Source organism: Sprattus sprattus, assembly GCF_963457725.1.
Source record: "Sprattus sprattus genome assembly, chromosome: 11".
NCBI lineage: Eukaryota > Metazoa > Chordata > Actinopteri > Clupeiformes > Clupeidae > Sprattus > Sprattus sprattus.
In genome coordinates this window covers 22331686-22347602 of record NC_137909.1, presented here as the reverse complement: position 1 = coordinate 22347602, position 15917 = coordinate 22331686, and the positions used below count along the sequence as shown (strand labels likewise).

At 44.7% G+C, this 15917-nt stretch overlaps 1 protein-coding gene across 5 annotated transcripts in view; it reads left to right on the top strand.

The window, feature by feature from the left end:
- grin1a (glutamate receptor, ionotropic, N-methyl D-aspartate 1a) overlaps nt 1-15410 on the top strand; it is a gene marked incomplete at both ends in the record, with an annotated part of 28407 nt that extends 12997 nt beyond the window's left edge. For 2 of the 5 annotated variants that reach the window (XM_080848141.1, XM_080848140.1), the window contains 11 exons: nt 51-186; nt 1045-1172; nt 2072-2236; nt 2819-2937; nt 3642-3754; nt 4089-4237; nt 4738-4895; nt 5561-5722; nt 6136-6245; nt 6628-6773; nt 15342-15410. In XM_080848141.1, coding sequence (XP_080704267.1) covers nt 51-186; nt 1045-1172; nt 2072-2236; nt 2819-2937; nt 3642-3754; nt 4089-4237; nt 4738-4895; nt 5561-5722; nt 6136-6245; nt 6628-6773; nt 15342-15410 — 1455 coding nt within the window. Of the gene's footprint in view, nt 1-50; nt 187-1044; nt 1173-2071; nt 2237-2818; nt 2938-3641; nt 3755-4088; nt 4238-4737; nt 4896-5560; nt 5723-6135; nt 6246-6627; nt 6774-10902; nt 10930-11781; nt 11893-15341 lie in introns of all 5 variants that reach the window. The other 3 variants (XM_080848139.1, XM_080848138.1, XM_080848137.1) reach the window with 3 other exon arrangements.
- Nucleotides 15411-15917: the final 507 nt, after the last annotated feature.

Below are 15917 nucleotides of genomic sequence, written 5' to 3'. Positions count from 1 at the left end.
CCTCTCTCTCCCTCTCCTCACTCTGTCTCTCCCTCTCTCTCTCCGAGCAGATAGTTACTATCCACCAGGAGCCTTTTGTGTATGTAAAACCCACCTCTCTGGAGGGAACATGTGATGAAGAGTATACACCTAATGGAGTCTTAATAAAAAAGGTGATCTGCACTGGGCCGAATGAGACCATCCCAGGTAACATAACAGGGACGTTTATGATATCACTGTGCTTTTACTACGCCCACCATTCCAACTGGAGATGCATACATATATATGCAGTAGGTATTTATATATGTATGCATGCAGCAGCGTGTTCCATGTGCTGTGTGTGAGTGTGTGTGTGTGTGTGTGTGTGTGTGTCGCGGTGGTGCTGGTGGTGCGCATGTTGTATGTTCATGGGTGCATCTTTTCATCAGGGGAGGTGTGTGTGTGTGTGTGTGTGTGTGTGTGTGTGTGTGCGCCATGGAGAGAGAGAGTGTGTTTGAGTGATATTTTGGTTGCTCTCTTGCAAACCGTGTGCTCATTTGCTTTGCTGTGTTTGCTATACATCATAGGTTTGTATAGGTATGTTTGCGTGCGTGTGCGTGTGCGTGTGTGTATGTGCGTGTGTGTGCCTCCTGTGTGTACGTGTGCGTTTGCCTGTGCGTGTGTGTGTGTGTGCGTGTGATAAGGAAAGGTAAGTGCTTGTGTGAACTCTGTGGGTTGTACGTTAAAGATAGAGACAAGATTTATTTCTCAATTTGCCCCCGAGAGGCAGAATGTGAATTTGAGAAAAACAATTGCCTCTATTTATAAAGCGTGTGTTCCTGCTTAAACCTTTCTGCACGACTGGGTATACGGTTGTTTGTGTGTGTGTGTGTGTGTGTGTGTGTGTGTGTGTGTGTGTGTGTGTGTGTGTGTGTGTGTGTGTGTGTGTGTGTGTGTGTGTGTGTGTGTGTGAGGGTGTGTATATGTGAGCGTGTGTGTGTGTGTTTGTTCATCCAATCATTATACCATTCCACATTTAACCTTAGGACTGATGTTAACTGCAATCCTTCTCTGGTTTCATTATAGGACGCCCAATTGTACCTCAGTGTTGCTATGGTTTCTGCGTTGACCTTCTGATTAAGCTGGCAATGACCATGAACTTTACCTATGAGGTGCACCTAGTAGCAGATGGTAAATTTGGAACACAGGAGAGGGTGAGTCACCAGGAAGGACAGGGTATTAAGGATTTAAACAATTTTGACAAGAAGACTGTTAAGCACTGAAATTAAATTTTTTATGGTTGATGTTGAGTAGATGAGGAAAATCGTATTTGACAATTTGTAAACGTACTGATAATGTTGACTCTCGAATAACTGCCATGAGCTTTTAGTATAGATTGTTCTGGAATATTATGACAGCTGTTTGCTTTCGACTTTGAAACGCTGCTCAAAATCAATTACCTCTGATGGTGGCTGCTAACTGCCTGCTGTATTGAAGTGCAACTCCATCTTTGAGAGAGGACACTCCTAGCACATAGGCATGGCGTTTTTTTTTAAACCTTGAGAGCCATGGGAAAATAGTGATCAGTGCTCCTGCCATGGTGTGGAGGAAATGGAAAGGAAATGAAAAAGAGATTTGCTCCATCCATCCATCCTGGAGTGGCTTGGGGGTGAGCTCCCAGTGTAAGCCGACCCGTTTGGAGATCCCTGAGATCTTCCAAACAAGCAAGACGGGCTGCATGCAGCTTTTCCTGACACCTAGAGCCCATACTGTGAAAAGCGCATTCATCCCGTTTGTGCTTGTTTGAGTGTAGAGGAACTAAAAAGATTTCTGCTGAGAGGTTCAGGAAATACATGTATGTAACACTTGACATTCCTTACATGGACATCTTAACTAACATATTTATTATATTAATTACTATAATAAGTCATTAGTAAATGACAGGACATCGGTTCAAAAAAGAAAATCCTTCTCTTGTCATGGTAGCCTAATGTAGTCTATTAGACCTGAAAGGTTTTAGCTTCCCTTTTTGATAGCTCCCCTGAATAAAAGACCCCTGTCAGGCCAAATGTAGTGTTTGGTCTGGGACTATAAAACTTGTCTTTGTGTGTAGGTCAACAACAGCAACAAGAAAGAGTGGAATGGAATGATGGGTGAGCTTCTGGGTGGTCTGGCGGACATGATTGTTGCTCCGCTCACAATAAACAATGAACGAGCCCAGTATATAGAGTTCTCCAAGCCGTTTAAATACCAGGGCCTCACCATCCTCGTCAAAAAGGTATCAGTTATTCTCTTTGAATTCATCCTTCTCTCTGTGTGTCTTTAGTAAACATGTCTTAAAGAGATAGGAGCCAATAGGAGGCAGTGATGCATCATTTAAATGTGGTTTGTCTGAATGGATGGCATTTTTCCATATTATATTGGATAAAAGCAAAAAACCTAATGAATACTGTTAAAGAAATATATAATTTAACTTGAACTGTCATGTCAATAACAACAGGATGTATAATTAATCAGCACATTATTTAAAAATGTAAAGCCTTTGAAAGTCTTTGGCAATGTTTAGCTTCAATATTTAATGTGAACATAATGAGCGGTTTTCACGTATGCATTGCCTAGCTGAGGAACAACCTTGTGTGTAAGTACATTGAGAGCCACTTAACCCGGAGTCAAATTCCTTGTATGTGTAAACTTGCTTGGCCAATAAACATGATTCAGAATAGCCCTTGCCACTGCCCCATCATGCTCTTTACAGCCAGAGCAGCTTACTACACTCCTGCCACTTGCCCTATCCTCTGTGTGTCCAGTAGGGGGCGGCATGCGCGGGCGGAGGCCTGACTTTGTGTTCTGTGTGTTGCAGGAAATTCCTCGAAGTACGCTGGACTCGTTCATGCAGCCCTTTCAGAGCACACTGTGGCTGTTGGTGGGTCTATCGGTGCATGTGGTGGCGGTGATGCTTTACCTACTAGACCGGTTCAGGTACAAGGGGAACATTATGTGTGCGGATGCATGTGTCTGTGTGTGTGTGTATGTGTGTGTGTAAGAGAGTGTCTGTTTGTCTGTCTGAGTCTGTATGTGTGTGTGTGTGTGTGTGTGTGTGTGTGTGTGTGTGTGTGTGTGTGTGTGTGTGTGTGTGTGTGTGTATGCTTGTATGGGGCTGAATGTGTTTGTGAGTGAGTGAGTGTGTGTGTGTGAGTGTGTGCATGTGTGAGTGTATGAGTGTGTGAGTGTGTGAGTGTTTATAAGTGTCTGCACATGTGTGTGTGTGTGTGTGTGTGTGTGCTTAGGGGGGGGTGAAAAATGTCTTTGTTTTTGCTAAGCCTCAGGACCAGAGGTGGCCATGCATCATTGTCACTATCGGCGTGGAAATGAGGGTGGTTGGTAGACTGCATTCTGTGAGGCCATTCAGTTTATTTCCTCTTCACCTTGCACATATATCTGTCTTTTATTCTCTTTCATCCCCCCCTCTCTGTCTCTCTGTCTTGCGCTCGCGCTTTTGACTTCTGCCTCTTCATCTGTGTTGTTCTCCTCCTCCCTCTCTGTTTGAAGGGTCAAACGTCATGATGATTGGCGTCTGACAGTCTCTTGTGTTGTTGTTAGTGTATCGTTTTTCTTGAGTCATGTTGTTAGAGTTGTCCTCACATGATGTTACCTGTGTTCTTTTAACCCCAATCCCCCCTCAGCCCATTCGGAAGGTTTAAAGTAAATAGTGAAGAGGAAGAAGAAGATGCCCTAACGTTATCATCAGCCATGTGGTTCTCCTGGGGAGTACTACTGAATTCTGGGATTGGAGAAGGTAGCCAGACAGAAATGGCACGGCAGTAAAAAGACTGTTTACCCGATAATGATCTTGTCTGTGTTTTGCTGTTGAGAATACCACCTCCCCAAATGTATGTTTACTCAGAAAGGTACTGTTATTGTTGTCTTCATTGACATTTCTAGACACAGGGTACAGACATGTTTATAGACAGCACTTTACAAGAGCTTAGAGAGCCCATATGTCACAGATAACAGTTTAAATGCCCTTTTCAGTCGGGCAACCCCCCCTCCCTTTAATGTGCTCAAGTGTGTTGGCTGAGGTTTGCCTGGGCATCCGCATGCTTCTCAGTGTGCCACTCTTGTCTGCCCAGGTGCTCCCCGCAGCTTCTCCGCGCGAATCCTGGGCATGGTGTGGGCAGGCTTTGCCATGATCATTGTGGCATCGTACACAGCCAACCTGGCTGCCTTCCTAGTGCTGGATCGGCCTGAGGAGCGCATCACCGGCATCAATGACCCAAGGGTGCGCACTCCCCAGCCGCGTCGCCCCGTTATCCACTTAAGTCATCTGCACTGTCAGCGGCACAGTAGCCCTCCTCGTTAGCACAATCAGGACGATAAGCAAATGCGATCTTGTAAAGTGAGCAGCATGCGGTGCTCTGGGCGCAGCTCCTTATCAGTGATATGAGCAGGAGGATGAAAGTGTCATCGCTTCAGTTAGCTTCCTGGCGCTTTAGTCAATGCAACATCTAGCCATCTACCTACTTTGAGACACATATCTGATCATATTTTTCATATACTCTATAATATGATAGTACTACTGCACTCAGTACATTCTATATACTGTATACTATACCTATCACACTATATATAGAATAGGATAGACTTAATCATAATCATATCATTCGTCATCTGCTGAGAGGTAACCATAGTTGTGAATCCTAAATAATTGTTTCTTGCTGTTTTTCCCCCCCCCCCCGATCCTTAAATACATACACCATCCAAAACAATACCGAACCGCAGCTGAGGAACCCGTCGGACAAGTTCATCTACGCCACAGTGAAACAGAGCTCGGTGGACATCTACTTTCGGCGGCAGGTGGAGCTTAGCACCATGTACCGCCACATGGAGAAGCACAACTATGAGAGCGCCGCCGAAGCCATCCAGGCTGTGCGGGACAAGTGAGTCACCGCTGGGTCGACCGTGGCAGTCTGGCCGCACCGCCCGGCCCGGTCAGTCGGTCAGTCGAGGGTCCTGAGCCTCCCTAGGATCGCAGGGTGCAGCGGCGGCACTTACTGCTCGCTAACCTACAATCCAGGCTCACGACTCAAGCCCAGGAGAGGCCTACCTATGTCTCACTCATACTAACCCGAAATTTAGAACAACTGTCAAAGCTGGGCGACTACCAGATTTTCAAGGTTTTCAGTCCCAGCTTAATGACAATAACAGAGCAAAAAAGAAATAACAATTGGATGGAATCCAATGGGGGACGACACATCGGCGATACGCCCTTCCTCGTCCAACATTGGATTTTTCAAAACATTTCTTTCATTTGAAATTGAAATTAAATTGTTTAAAAAAACCTATTGAGACGGTGGAGGCGGACCCCAAATTGGGTAGCACACACACATGCACATACACACAAACAACAACAACATCATCGGCGTGCCAACCCAAAGGCTGCGGTGACAGGGTGGGAGCGGGGGTAAGCCGCGAGGCCGTAAGTGTGTCTTCTTCTTCTATTTCCTTGTTACTCACTGTACTGTTGCATCGTAACTCCCCCTCCTCCTCCTCCTCCTCCTCCCATTCCCTCCAACCCCCCCACCCCCCTCCCCCTGCCCCACAGCAAGCTGCATGCTTTCATCTGGGACTCTGCGGTGCTGGAGTTTGAAGCCTCGCAGAAGTGCGACCTGGTGACCACGGGAGAGCTGTTTTTCCGTTCGGGCTTTGGCATAGGCATGCGCAAGGACAGCCCTTGGAAACAGAATGTGTCCCTGGCAATCCTCAGGTCTGTCCCAGCCGAAGCTGCAAAAAAGTACACTCCGCAAATACCCACTGTTGAATTCCATTTTTTCGTTTCTCTCTGTTGTTTTCTTTTCTTCCTTTTCCCCTCACCTCTCTTCCTCATCTCTCTCTCTCACTCATCTTCTCTCTCTCTCTCTCTCTCTCTCTATCTCTCTTTGCACCGCCCCCGTTCCTCCCTCTCCCCTCCCATCCCACTCTGTCTGCCTCTGAATGTTTTTTGAGCATTTGTGTGTGTGTGTGTGTGTGTGTGTGTCCCTAAGTGTATCATCTGGTGGATGTCGTGTGTGTTTAGTGACTGGTCGGAGTGAAAGAGCATCTCATGGCTACTCCTACGTACCTTCTGGACCTTGAAAGTAACTTCTGACTCTTTTCCCCTCATCCCCCCACCCCCTACAGTTCCCATGAAAATGGCTTTATGGAAGACCTAGATAAAACCTGGGTGAGATACCAGGAGTGTGACTCTCGGAGCAATGCACCAGCCACACTCACCTTTGAGAATATGGCAGGTATGGTCCTCCTCTCGCGAGACAAAGTAATCTAAAAGAGATTGGACAAAAACTGCAGTGGTAAGGTACTGTAGCCTTTTTTTGTCCAATTCCTTTTTCCCTTTTTCTGTGGTTGTTTTTTTTGTCGCCGTGGGTGTTGTAACCTTCTCGTGATCTACTTCGAGTCGTATTTTCATGTCAGTGCGAAAATATGCCAAACTTGCATGGCTTAACAACCGTTTTGGACTGTGAACGTGGCAATCGATAAAGACGCACCAGTGCCCGGGTGGCGCAAACTAACAATTGTTTTCTCGATGTGTGTGTTTGTGTGTCATGCCACGTCGGTGTGTACATGTGTTGTGTGTCCTAGTTTGACGGTGTCACCTCCTTCTCTCTCATCCAGGCGTATTCATGTTGGTGGCTGGTGGCATTGCGGCGGGGATCTTCCTCATCTTCATAGAGATCGCTTACAAGCGCCACAAAGACGCCCGCAGGAAGCAGATGCAGCTGGCCTTCACGGCCGTCAATGTGTGGAGGAAGAACCTGCAGGTAGGGCGCTCTCCCTCTCACCCCCTTGGAGGTGGCCCTCTAGACTGCGACCGCTCTAGCAGGGCCCCTCCACTTCCGTTTTCTTCCTGTCCCTTCCTGAGGTCCGGGTATCCTCAAGTTCTGCTGTTTGGTTCCACCACGCTGGCCAGCCTGTGTGGAGAGAGTCCCCCAGGGATTATCCCTGCTTTCTAAATCCCTACTGGGGCACGACCAGTTCTGGAAACAGTAGGGTGGGCATGGCTGCTCTGGTTCTGACAGACCAAAACAGTGGCAGTTGCAAAGCCTGAGGCAGCCTCGGAATTATTTAGGTACCAGTCGAGTCCAGTCCAAATCCTGCAGTAATTGAGAACTGGAGCTCTGTCTCTTGTCTGTCCCAACAGGACAAGGAACCTTCTGGAAGTCAAGTTTTTGGTGGAGCTGCAACGCCATCTTTAGTATGTAAAACAAAAGCAAGCTAAGCTACGCTATCCCGTTGCCATATCACCTAGAGAGCACAAGGTTCAATATGAAATGAATGAAGCTATACTAAAAGTAAATAGCTCATGGAACCATCATATCAAAAATTGCTTCTTCAAATTCATTGCTATTCATTTTGTTTTTGTTATTCTCGTTTTGAACTATGAGGCGAAACAGACCATCATTGAATAAATATAACATGGAGTACAGTGGGTGTCACCCTAACTGTTACAGCAGTTATGAAGTGGGTGACCTGCAATTTAAACCAAGTTTCATGTCAGTTTACAGAAATAATTGGCCAAACTATTTCTTCACACATCATTATTCTGAGAGATACATGTCAAAAAACAAGATCACAGACATTGACATATTTGACAGAGAGAAAGTGACAGCAATATTAAGTTCAGGCATCTATCAGTTGTAATCCAGAGACTTCAGTTTGCTTTGATCAGTCAGATTCTTCGGAGCAAAGTGAATAAACCTCGGTCCCATATGAATAGACAGCTTAAGCTCACATCCCACTTGCGCCTCAGGTAGTCTGACAGCCTGCCATCAGAGACGAGTTAAAAATAGAAAACCAGACAAAGGAAGTATTTCAAACGCACTGGCAACATTACGAAAGCCTATCTATATTTCACAGAAAATCCATTAAAAACAGACATGGCTTCTGGCTCACTAAGCATGTAAAAAGAAAAGAGAAGAAAGACGTTATAGCCACGGCTGATGTATGTGCCCGGCGACCTCTGCTTTATCTGCCCCCGACTCCAATCGCTCCATCAGGGGGAGGAATTGGAGGTCTCTTCCCTCCTCTCCATCCCGGTGCTATTTTTGGCAACTCTCACTCCTTTTCTCTGCAGCAGCAGGAGAGAGGAGGGGAGGATGCAGGGATGGTGGAGGCAGGAGGTAGGGGGGTGGAGGTCTGAGAGGAAGCAAGCCTAGTTGCGTTTACTTTGAGACTGTGATACCAGTTGGGGGTGGGGGGGGGGCGGGAGTCAAGCAGCCACACGCTGGATCTTTTGTGCACGTTTGACAAAAGGGGCTCCATCACTGCCATTGTTGAGCAGGCAGTGGGGGCCATGGCAGGTAAGGCGATCACAGTCTCTTGGCTGTCTCTGGGCCGAGCGAGGTCTCCACTGGAAAGCGTCTGTCTGTCTGTCTGCTGCCTCCAGTCCAGCACATACTCTATGTCTCTCTCTCTCTCTCTCTCTTTGTGTATATTATCTATGTGTAGACAGACACACCATAGTCAACTGACAAATGCATGTAGCCTCATAACCTGGGAGGAGAAACGCACACAAACTGCTGACCTGTGTGACATTGCATGCTTCTGAGGTAGTTTAACAAATCCCTATTTTGTATGCCATTACGGGAAGACACAGTGCGGATACGATTGCAGATGCATCTATAGCTGGGATGCAATGTAGCGAGCAGATCAGCAGTTTGCATGGTCTCTACTGTATGTGTCTCTGGGAATTCCCCAGTCAGTCTACAGCTGTCTCTTTGACTGCTTGCGTCTCAGTGTCTATGTATGTGTATATATATTTGTCGGTACACTTCTGCAAATGTGGGCTCATTTGCACATGTGCACCTTGAATTGAGCGCTAATGGTAACTCCAGAACTGGGTACACTTCTGAATAACCCAACTCTAACCTCTACACATTAAAGCAACACGCAGGCCATGTTTGCTTTGCTTTACTGTGGAGAGGTCTTAACGTGCATGTGTGTTTCTCGGCCATTGTTGTCCCCTGTCTCACCATCGCCCTCGCTATAACTAGCGTCTTGTCCTGAGCTGCAGTTATTCAGAAGTGTACCACCTGGAGGGGTGGGAGTGGGGAAACGAGAAATGAAACAATGAAGTAATGATATTTCTGAACTGAAAGTGTCCAAAGGGCTACAGTACACCTTACCAGCACGCCTTACACAATAGCTGTCGTGCTAATGTGACTTGCACAGAAAAGGAAAGGTGTGAAACGTTTGGACATTTTGAACATTCCTTTTAGACTGTCATTAACTGGTGATATGAGAGGCTTATCCAAGTCCTCAGTAACTCCTCTGATGCATCTATGAAGGGCTCCCAGCTCTAGGATACATCATAACTAAGCTATCATGAATAAGATGCACAATTATAAGGGCATTGTCCAAATTCTCTAAATTTACTAATTAGTTTCCTGTGGTTCCTTCTTCCTTTAAACAACTTGAGCTACATAGTAGCTGTTTCTGTACCAGCTGTATGGATCACAACCACATTATGACTTATCATTTTGCTAAGATGAAGGACAGAGGTAGACAAAGGAGGAAAGAAAATAAGGAAGCTAATTTTGAGGATTGGAACCAAAGCCCAGAGTTCTAATGGATGTCAATCAGTGTACTTGTGTCACAGTGTGCAGCTTCCTATTGGTCTAGCATGCGTGGCAGAGCCGAGACTGTGCTGATGCAGCACTTCGCCATTGGTCAGGGTAACACATCAATCAAACCAGCAGATGCGTACATGACATCTGAAAAATATCAACAGGATTAGGAACTCTCAGATACAATAACATTCATCTTTCCAATAAAAAGCAAATGTGAAAGTCAGTTTATGAGCAGAGAAACAGGACTAAGTTAGAGGTACGTACAGATCAGTTTACTCAGTTTATTTTTTCATGAACATTTCTTTCAGATATTCCTTTGATTTCTCTCTTTTTTACTTACCATACATGTCTTTCTCTCATGGGTTATAATTTACGCACAGACCCATGAGTGCAGTAGAGTGGTGTGTCTGCCCCTCTACTGTGGTCTGTAGTAATATAATTTGCCACCATCAAGATTGTGCTTTGCCACTACCTCCATGAGCCGCACCTCATGGCATTCCCTCCCTAAAAAACACTCAGGACGTGGATTGATTGGGAAGAGAACACTGATCATGTGACCTGACGTAAGGGGATGTCCTGCTGGTCCAGTGCTGGCCTGGGGTCAAAGTTCACACAATGTTCATTTTCGCTTCTATTCATTCCCCCCTTTTGCTGCATGTGCTCATCAGAAATTCAAACCTCACTGCTGGCTAGTTGTAAGCTGTTACATATACAGTTACATTTAGAACTTTTAGGTACACACACATCCTTTCAGGTATGCATTATTATTTAGTTATTATATTATATTATATTAAATGATATGTACAGTATATTATTAAGTATATAGTTATTTAGTCACCCATACTCATAAGTCAGTTATAATCAGCTTAGTTATAAAGAGCAAATAAGACCACACATCAGCTTTAAAATTATAATTTGATTGAAATAATTGATTATTAACTGCTAAACAAACCTTTACCCTACAAAAGGTTAACCCTAAATGTAATCCCAGTCTAGTGCTCTGTGTCCAGTGTGTAAGGTGAATTTCTGTTATACCCCACTAGTGGTATAACGAATAAAGGGGGCTTATATATTTCTCCATTTTGATATTAATCTGATTATTTGTCTTGCAGTTATTCATTCATGCTATTTATATCTGCCAATGTGGTTTATATATTATAAGTGCTTGGCTTTTGATGTTTCTGCGGCAAGCTGCTTTCCTTTTTATTACTACTATTTTTTTTTTCGTTCCTTCAGCTTTCGCTTCTGAATCTTAGAGTATAACGATCTTATAGTAAATAAGATGATTATTCATTTATTTTCTTTTTTCCCCCCAATGCAGCCCTCTTCTTCTGTAGAGACACAGGATGTAAGGATACCTTAATATGACCTTTATTTCACACAAACACACTCAGTCTTGGTTCGTTTCATGCGCGTCATAAGGAGAGGTCTGAGAGTAGCCGTGGGGCACTTTTACGCTTGAAGGGAGAGAGGGGTCGAAATAGACCAAATCGCTCTGAGCATGATTTTTTCTTTTCCTTGTTTTTAATCACTGTTATACTGTTGAGTGGAAAGTGCCATAGCTGCAGATGAATATCTAGGACAGTTAAGAGGAGCTCTTCCCACTGGTTGAAGTGAATCTTTGTTTATTTTGTCTTGTTTGTGTTGATCTAGGGCAAGGTTTGCTCACTAGAAACGTAGATGCCTTAGCAGTGGCCTTTGATAATGAGGATGCTGGTAGTGATTGGGTGTTCAGAGCCCAAACACACATCCATCAATTGACAAATGTACCTCTCTGATAAACAAGCCCCTCTCCTCCCATCTCTAAGTATATTGGAGACATCCAGTGTCCCATACATCAGATAGCATCAGATAGTATCTTCCATCTGTTGAATGGGATCATCACAATGGAATGGTCCGCAATAAAGCGTCTTTCCAGAGATGGGCCTCATTAATGGTATGGTCCCCATCTGCCAGGTCACCTCTGTGAGATGACAGAGACAACAGTGATTGTATGTGCGCTCTTACGCATTAATGCAGTGGATGGGAAATGGGGACGGAAGGTGCGGTGTGATGGGGCTGATGGGGGGTGGAGTTGGGCGAGTGGGGGTGGGGTGGGGTGGTGGGTGTGGGGGGTGTCAGAAGGGTGTAGGTGGACTGACACTAGCCTTGTGGCACAGCCCTGGAACATGAATAATTCCTCTACATATATTTATTTTAGGATAGACAAAGTGGTAGAGCAGAGCCCGAGCCCAAAGAGAAAGCCTCTTTTAGGTCCATCAGTACGTCCCTGGCTTCCAGCATCAAGAGACGTAGGGCCTCCAAAGATACGGTAAGGAGAAGACAAAACAGAACCTTCCCCTCTTTTTCTCTACCACTCTACCTATCTCCCTCTGTCTCCGTATCCTCTTCATCCCTCTCCTCTTTCTTTCTCTCGCTCTTTCTCTCTATCCTTCGTCTTCTCTTCCTGTCCCATCTCCACTGGGGCGTTGTCCCTCACGCATCACACATGGCGACTGTTGCCATGGCCACGTGTCTGTCAGTCAGCCATCGTTTCGCCATTCAGACACCATCTGTCAGGACACGCCCCCAAGAGGATCCTAGACAGGCAGGCAGGAGGGTTAGGTCTCAGGGTTCAACAGGTCCACCAGGATTCAGGTGGGGGATTCTGGGATGCTGGAGGGTTTGTGGAGTAGGACAGGGAATGGACACATGAACTCCATTTTCTGTTTTTCAGGGATATTTCCTTTCTTTTCTTCTCTTCTTTCCTTTTCTTTATTTCTTTTTTGAGGAAGGGGCAGCCAAGGAATGTTCGGGCTGCTGTTTGCCCCCAGTGCTGACAAGTGATCTTTGTGTTGTGGTTTGTTTTCGTATTGTTTCGTCATGTTTTTTCTTTTTCCTTTTGGTTGTGGTTATGTTTCTTGTTCTCTTGAATCTGCTTGATCCTGGTACATATCAACTTGTCTTTATGTCACTCGAATCTTGCATTTAGTTTTGTGGTGCATTTGTTGTCTGGAGATGCATGCTTCGATGTTGTGGCATTCTGCCTGACTTGAACGTTTCGTCCCTGACATTATCCAAGATAGAAATCAACATGCCTGGTAAAACTAACCTCCTTGTTTTAACAGGAGACCGGCATTTCCAGTGCTCTACTATTCAAAATCACAATTTTTATTTTGTTATTTTGCATGTGATGAAATTAGGAGTAATCTTTTTGGAGGATCCAACATCGCAATTGTTAGTTTCTCTTGTTCTCTTATTATACATCTTACTGATCATTTCAGGATCCCACGGTGTCAGGTGCAAATCGGTTTGCTGGGACCCAAAAGGAACTTATTTGTTATACTTTGGCCATATTGTTCAGTTCTTATTTTAGTCTAGCATATGCATATATGGTCATCATGTACATTAAGATAAGGAGCATCATTTCTGTTTTATCTCAGAAATACCACACTTTTGGAGCCCCTTGTTTCTTCTGCAATCATACATAGCTGGCCCAGCCTGGTTTTACATAACTAACCTAAATACCAGTTGCCATTAGAAAAGCTTGCTAAGCGACGTCTGAGTACCCAGCAGTATTTTTTATTTATTTCATTAATTCTCTTTCTTATCACTCACTGGCGTTGGTTCTGAAAACACAGAGGTGCCGGTGTGGACTCCATGATTTCGATTCCTCTCTTTAGTTGTTAAGTTCTGTGTGTTATTTCTTCCCTGATGTGACACAGGTGTGTGAGCCTCCAGCCGCGTGTAGGAGTCAGTTGTATGAGTGTGGGAGATTTGTGGATGCAGGGTGGGAGGGAGGTAGAGGGAGACAAAACCCAAATCAAACTACGGTGAGAGGAGGCGTCCAAACCAGGTGACCAAAGACAGAAGACAATCGACAACAACAACGACAGCAACAAACGCACTAACCCCTATTGCAGCCATCCTTTTTTTTCGACCCATCGTTTTTCTTTTGATATCAATGTTGTTTATTTCCTATATAAATGGATATCTATGGATTTGTTGAGTGTCAGTGTCTCTACCCCCTCCACTCACATGCCACACAGCTCCTCTCCTCTTCTGAAAGCATGCCAATTTTTTTTCTCTATTCGTAGAAGTAGTTAATTGTGGTTGGTCATTAGTAACAGTAGTAGAAACGATGTGTGGTGGTAGTAGTGGTAGTCGAAGTGTTGTGTCTTCTCTTGCTGATACACTGTCTCTCGGCAGGGGGCGCTGTGGGCAATGATTGGGAATGCTAACAGCGAACCTCCGCAGTGATAATGAGCCCCTTATTGACAGCGGTATTGAAAGCATTCGGATGATGATGCAACTCCACGGTGCTGCGAGACGAGCATTTTGGCGCCAGCCAGTATTGCTGACGAACGCACCTGAGAAGTAGTTTCTCAGCAATATCGGAATGGCACTGAACACCATGCTCAGAGTGTAGCAGTTGCATCATAAGTTTCTCTTTTTTTTAAAGATAAAAAAAGTGAATGCAGTGTAAGCTTGTCCTGTGACGATGCTTTGCCCTGATGGAGAACTCCATCACCGATTTAAACACAGAACAAAATTAATTATGCAATGTGCAAAAAATACATGCAATAGAAAAAAAAAGATCTCCGCTATTCTAAGTAGTTATTGCTTCTTAAACGAGAATCCCTCTAAGAATCAAAATTAATTTCATTAGAAATTATATTTTGGATTTTTGTGAAGGACGTAAGTGATTATAAAGATCTGTTTTAACAGGTCATTTTAGTATGGAGAAATTATTTGATTACAGGTAAAAGGCTTCCAGCATATGTTTCACCATACACTCACTAATCCAAGTCCGTTGATAATAGTATCACTTCAGTGAGTTTGATTATTCTGGAAACATTTGAAACGCACACCACTAATATGGAGTGCCAGTACTAGCAAGGTGGTAAAACCATTCTGCACTTTTGGTAGCTTCACAAAAACCTGTTGTAATAAAGTGCTTACAGGTGATGTACCACATTTACAATAGATAAGAAGAAGATTAGTCACCTTCCAAATTATGTGTTTTACTGTGGAGGAAGTACCCTTACTTATTGTAACATGTGGTCGCTGCCATAACTGGTATCCAATTTTATGGCTCACTGCGTCAGTTGAATTTCTCAAAGCACTAGAAGCACTCTGAGATACTCACCCAGTGAACAGATTCTCTGCATCATGCATCTGGGTTTTAGGGAGGCCCAGCATTGCAGAGATCCTCGTGTGAGAATTTACGGTAGCCCTTCAGAGCAGGTTGCTTCAGGAACAGAAAGAAGGACTCCATTGGTAAAGCTAAGGATCGAACTTAATATGTCAGTAACTTTTACGTTACGTGCAACTCACTGTTGATTACTTGTGATCACATCAATCTGCCAGTTATAATGACTGGTCGATATACCTTGCTTTACACAATGGACGTCACTTTTCCCTTCCTGAATGTGCTCCTGCCGTCCCCCTCAGGTATTGCCTAGAAACGTGGCCCGAAATTTCAGAATCACACAGGATTAAAAAGGCAGATATCCGACGCATTGCACACAAGGTCATATGGCAACATGCTATTTTTACAATCATGACGACTGATTGGATTATGATTGCCAAACTATGCTCTAAAAAAGTCCTTGTTTCAAGACTAAGAATTTGAGCAGCTGGCGCTACCTCTGGTGGGATTTGAAGGGCCCTTGAATTAGTTTGTTCAAGTATGTGTCCAGTGGTTACCTTGCATAGCTTGTGAACTGACAGCATCTTTTTTTGTTTTTTTCCTACCTTCTCTATTTCCCTTGTTCGCAGCAGTACCCACCCACAGACATCACTGGGCAGCTCAACCTGTCCGACCCGTCTGTGAGCACGGTGGTGTAAGATCGAGAGTGAAAGACAGAGAGAGAGGAGAGGGAGGAAACCTCCACTCCTAACCGACAGAGAGAGAGAGAGAGAGAGAGAGAGCGAGAGCGACAGGAAGTGGAAAGGGGTGAGATGAGGACCCACGCCCAACTCCCCCCTTGTCGTCTCATGGATCCATCACGACTTGAACATTGACCCGAAACCTCAGCCCCCATGTCTGACGTCCCCCCGGGACTTTCCAGTGGAGCCAAGAGAAGATACACCCCCTGCAGGGGCGGAATGTCTCATCAGAACACTAAAGCTGTCAGAAACAACGCTTGACATTGCACTAGGCCTCTAAGTTCGAATAGATTAGAGCCTTGTCAAAGACACACATATTTACATACATGCACACACACAAACATGAACACATACACATAAACATGTTGGAAACGTTAACACAGTGCACTTTCAATCACAGTTTATTTAGTCTGTAGATATTTTTTTTCTCTTTTACTTTTTCTTAATATGTACAATCAATTGAAT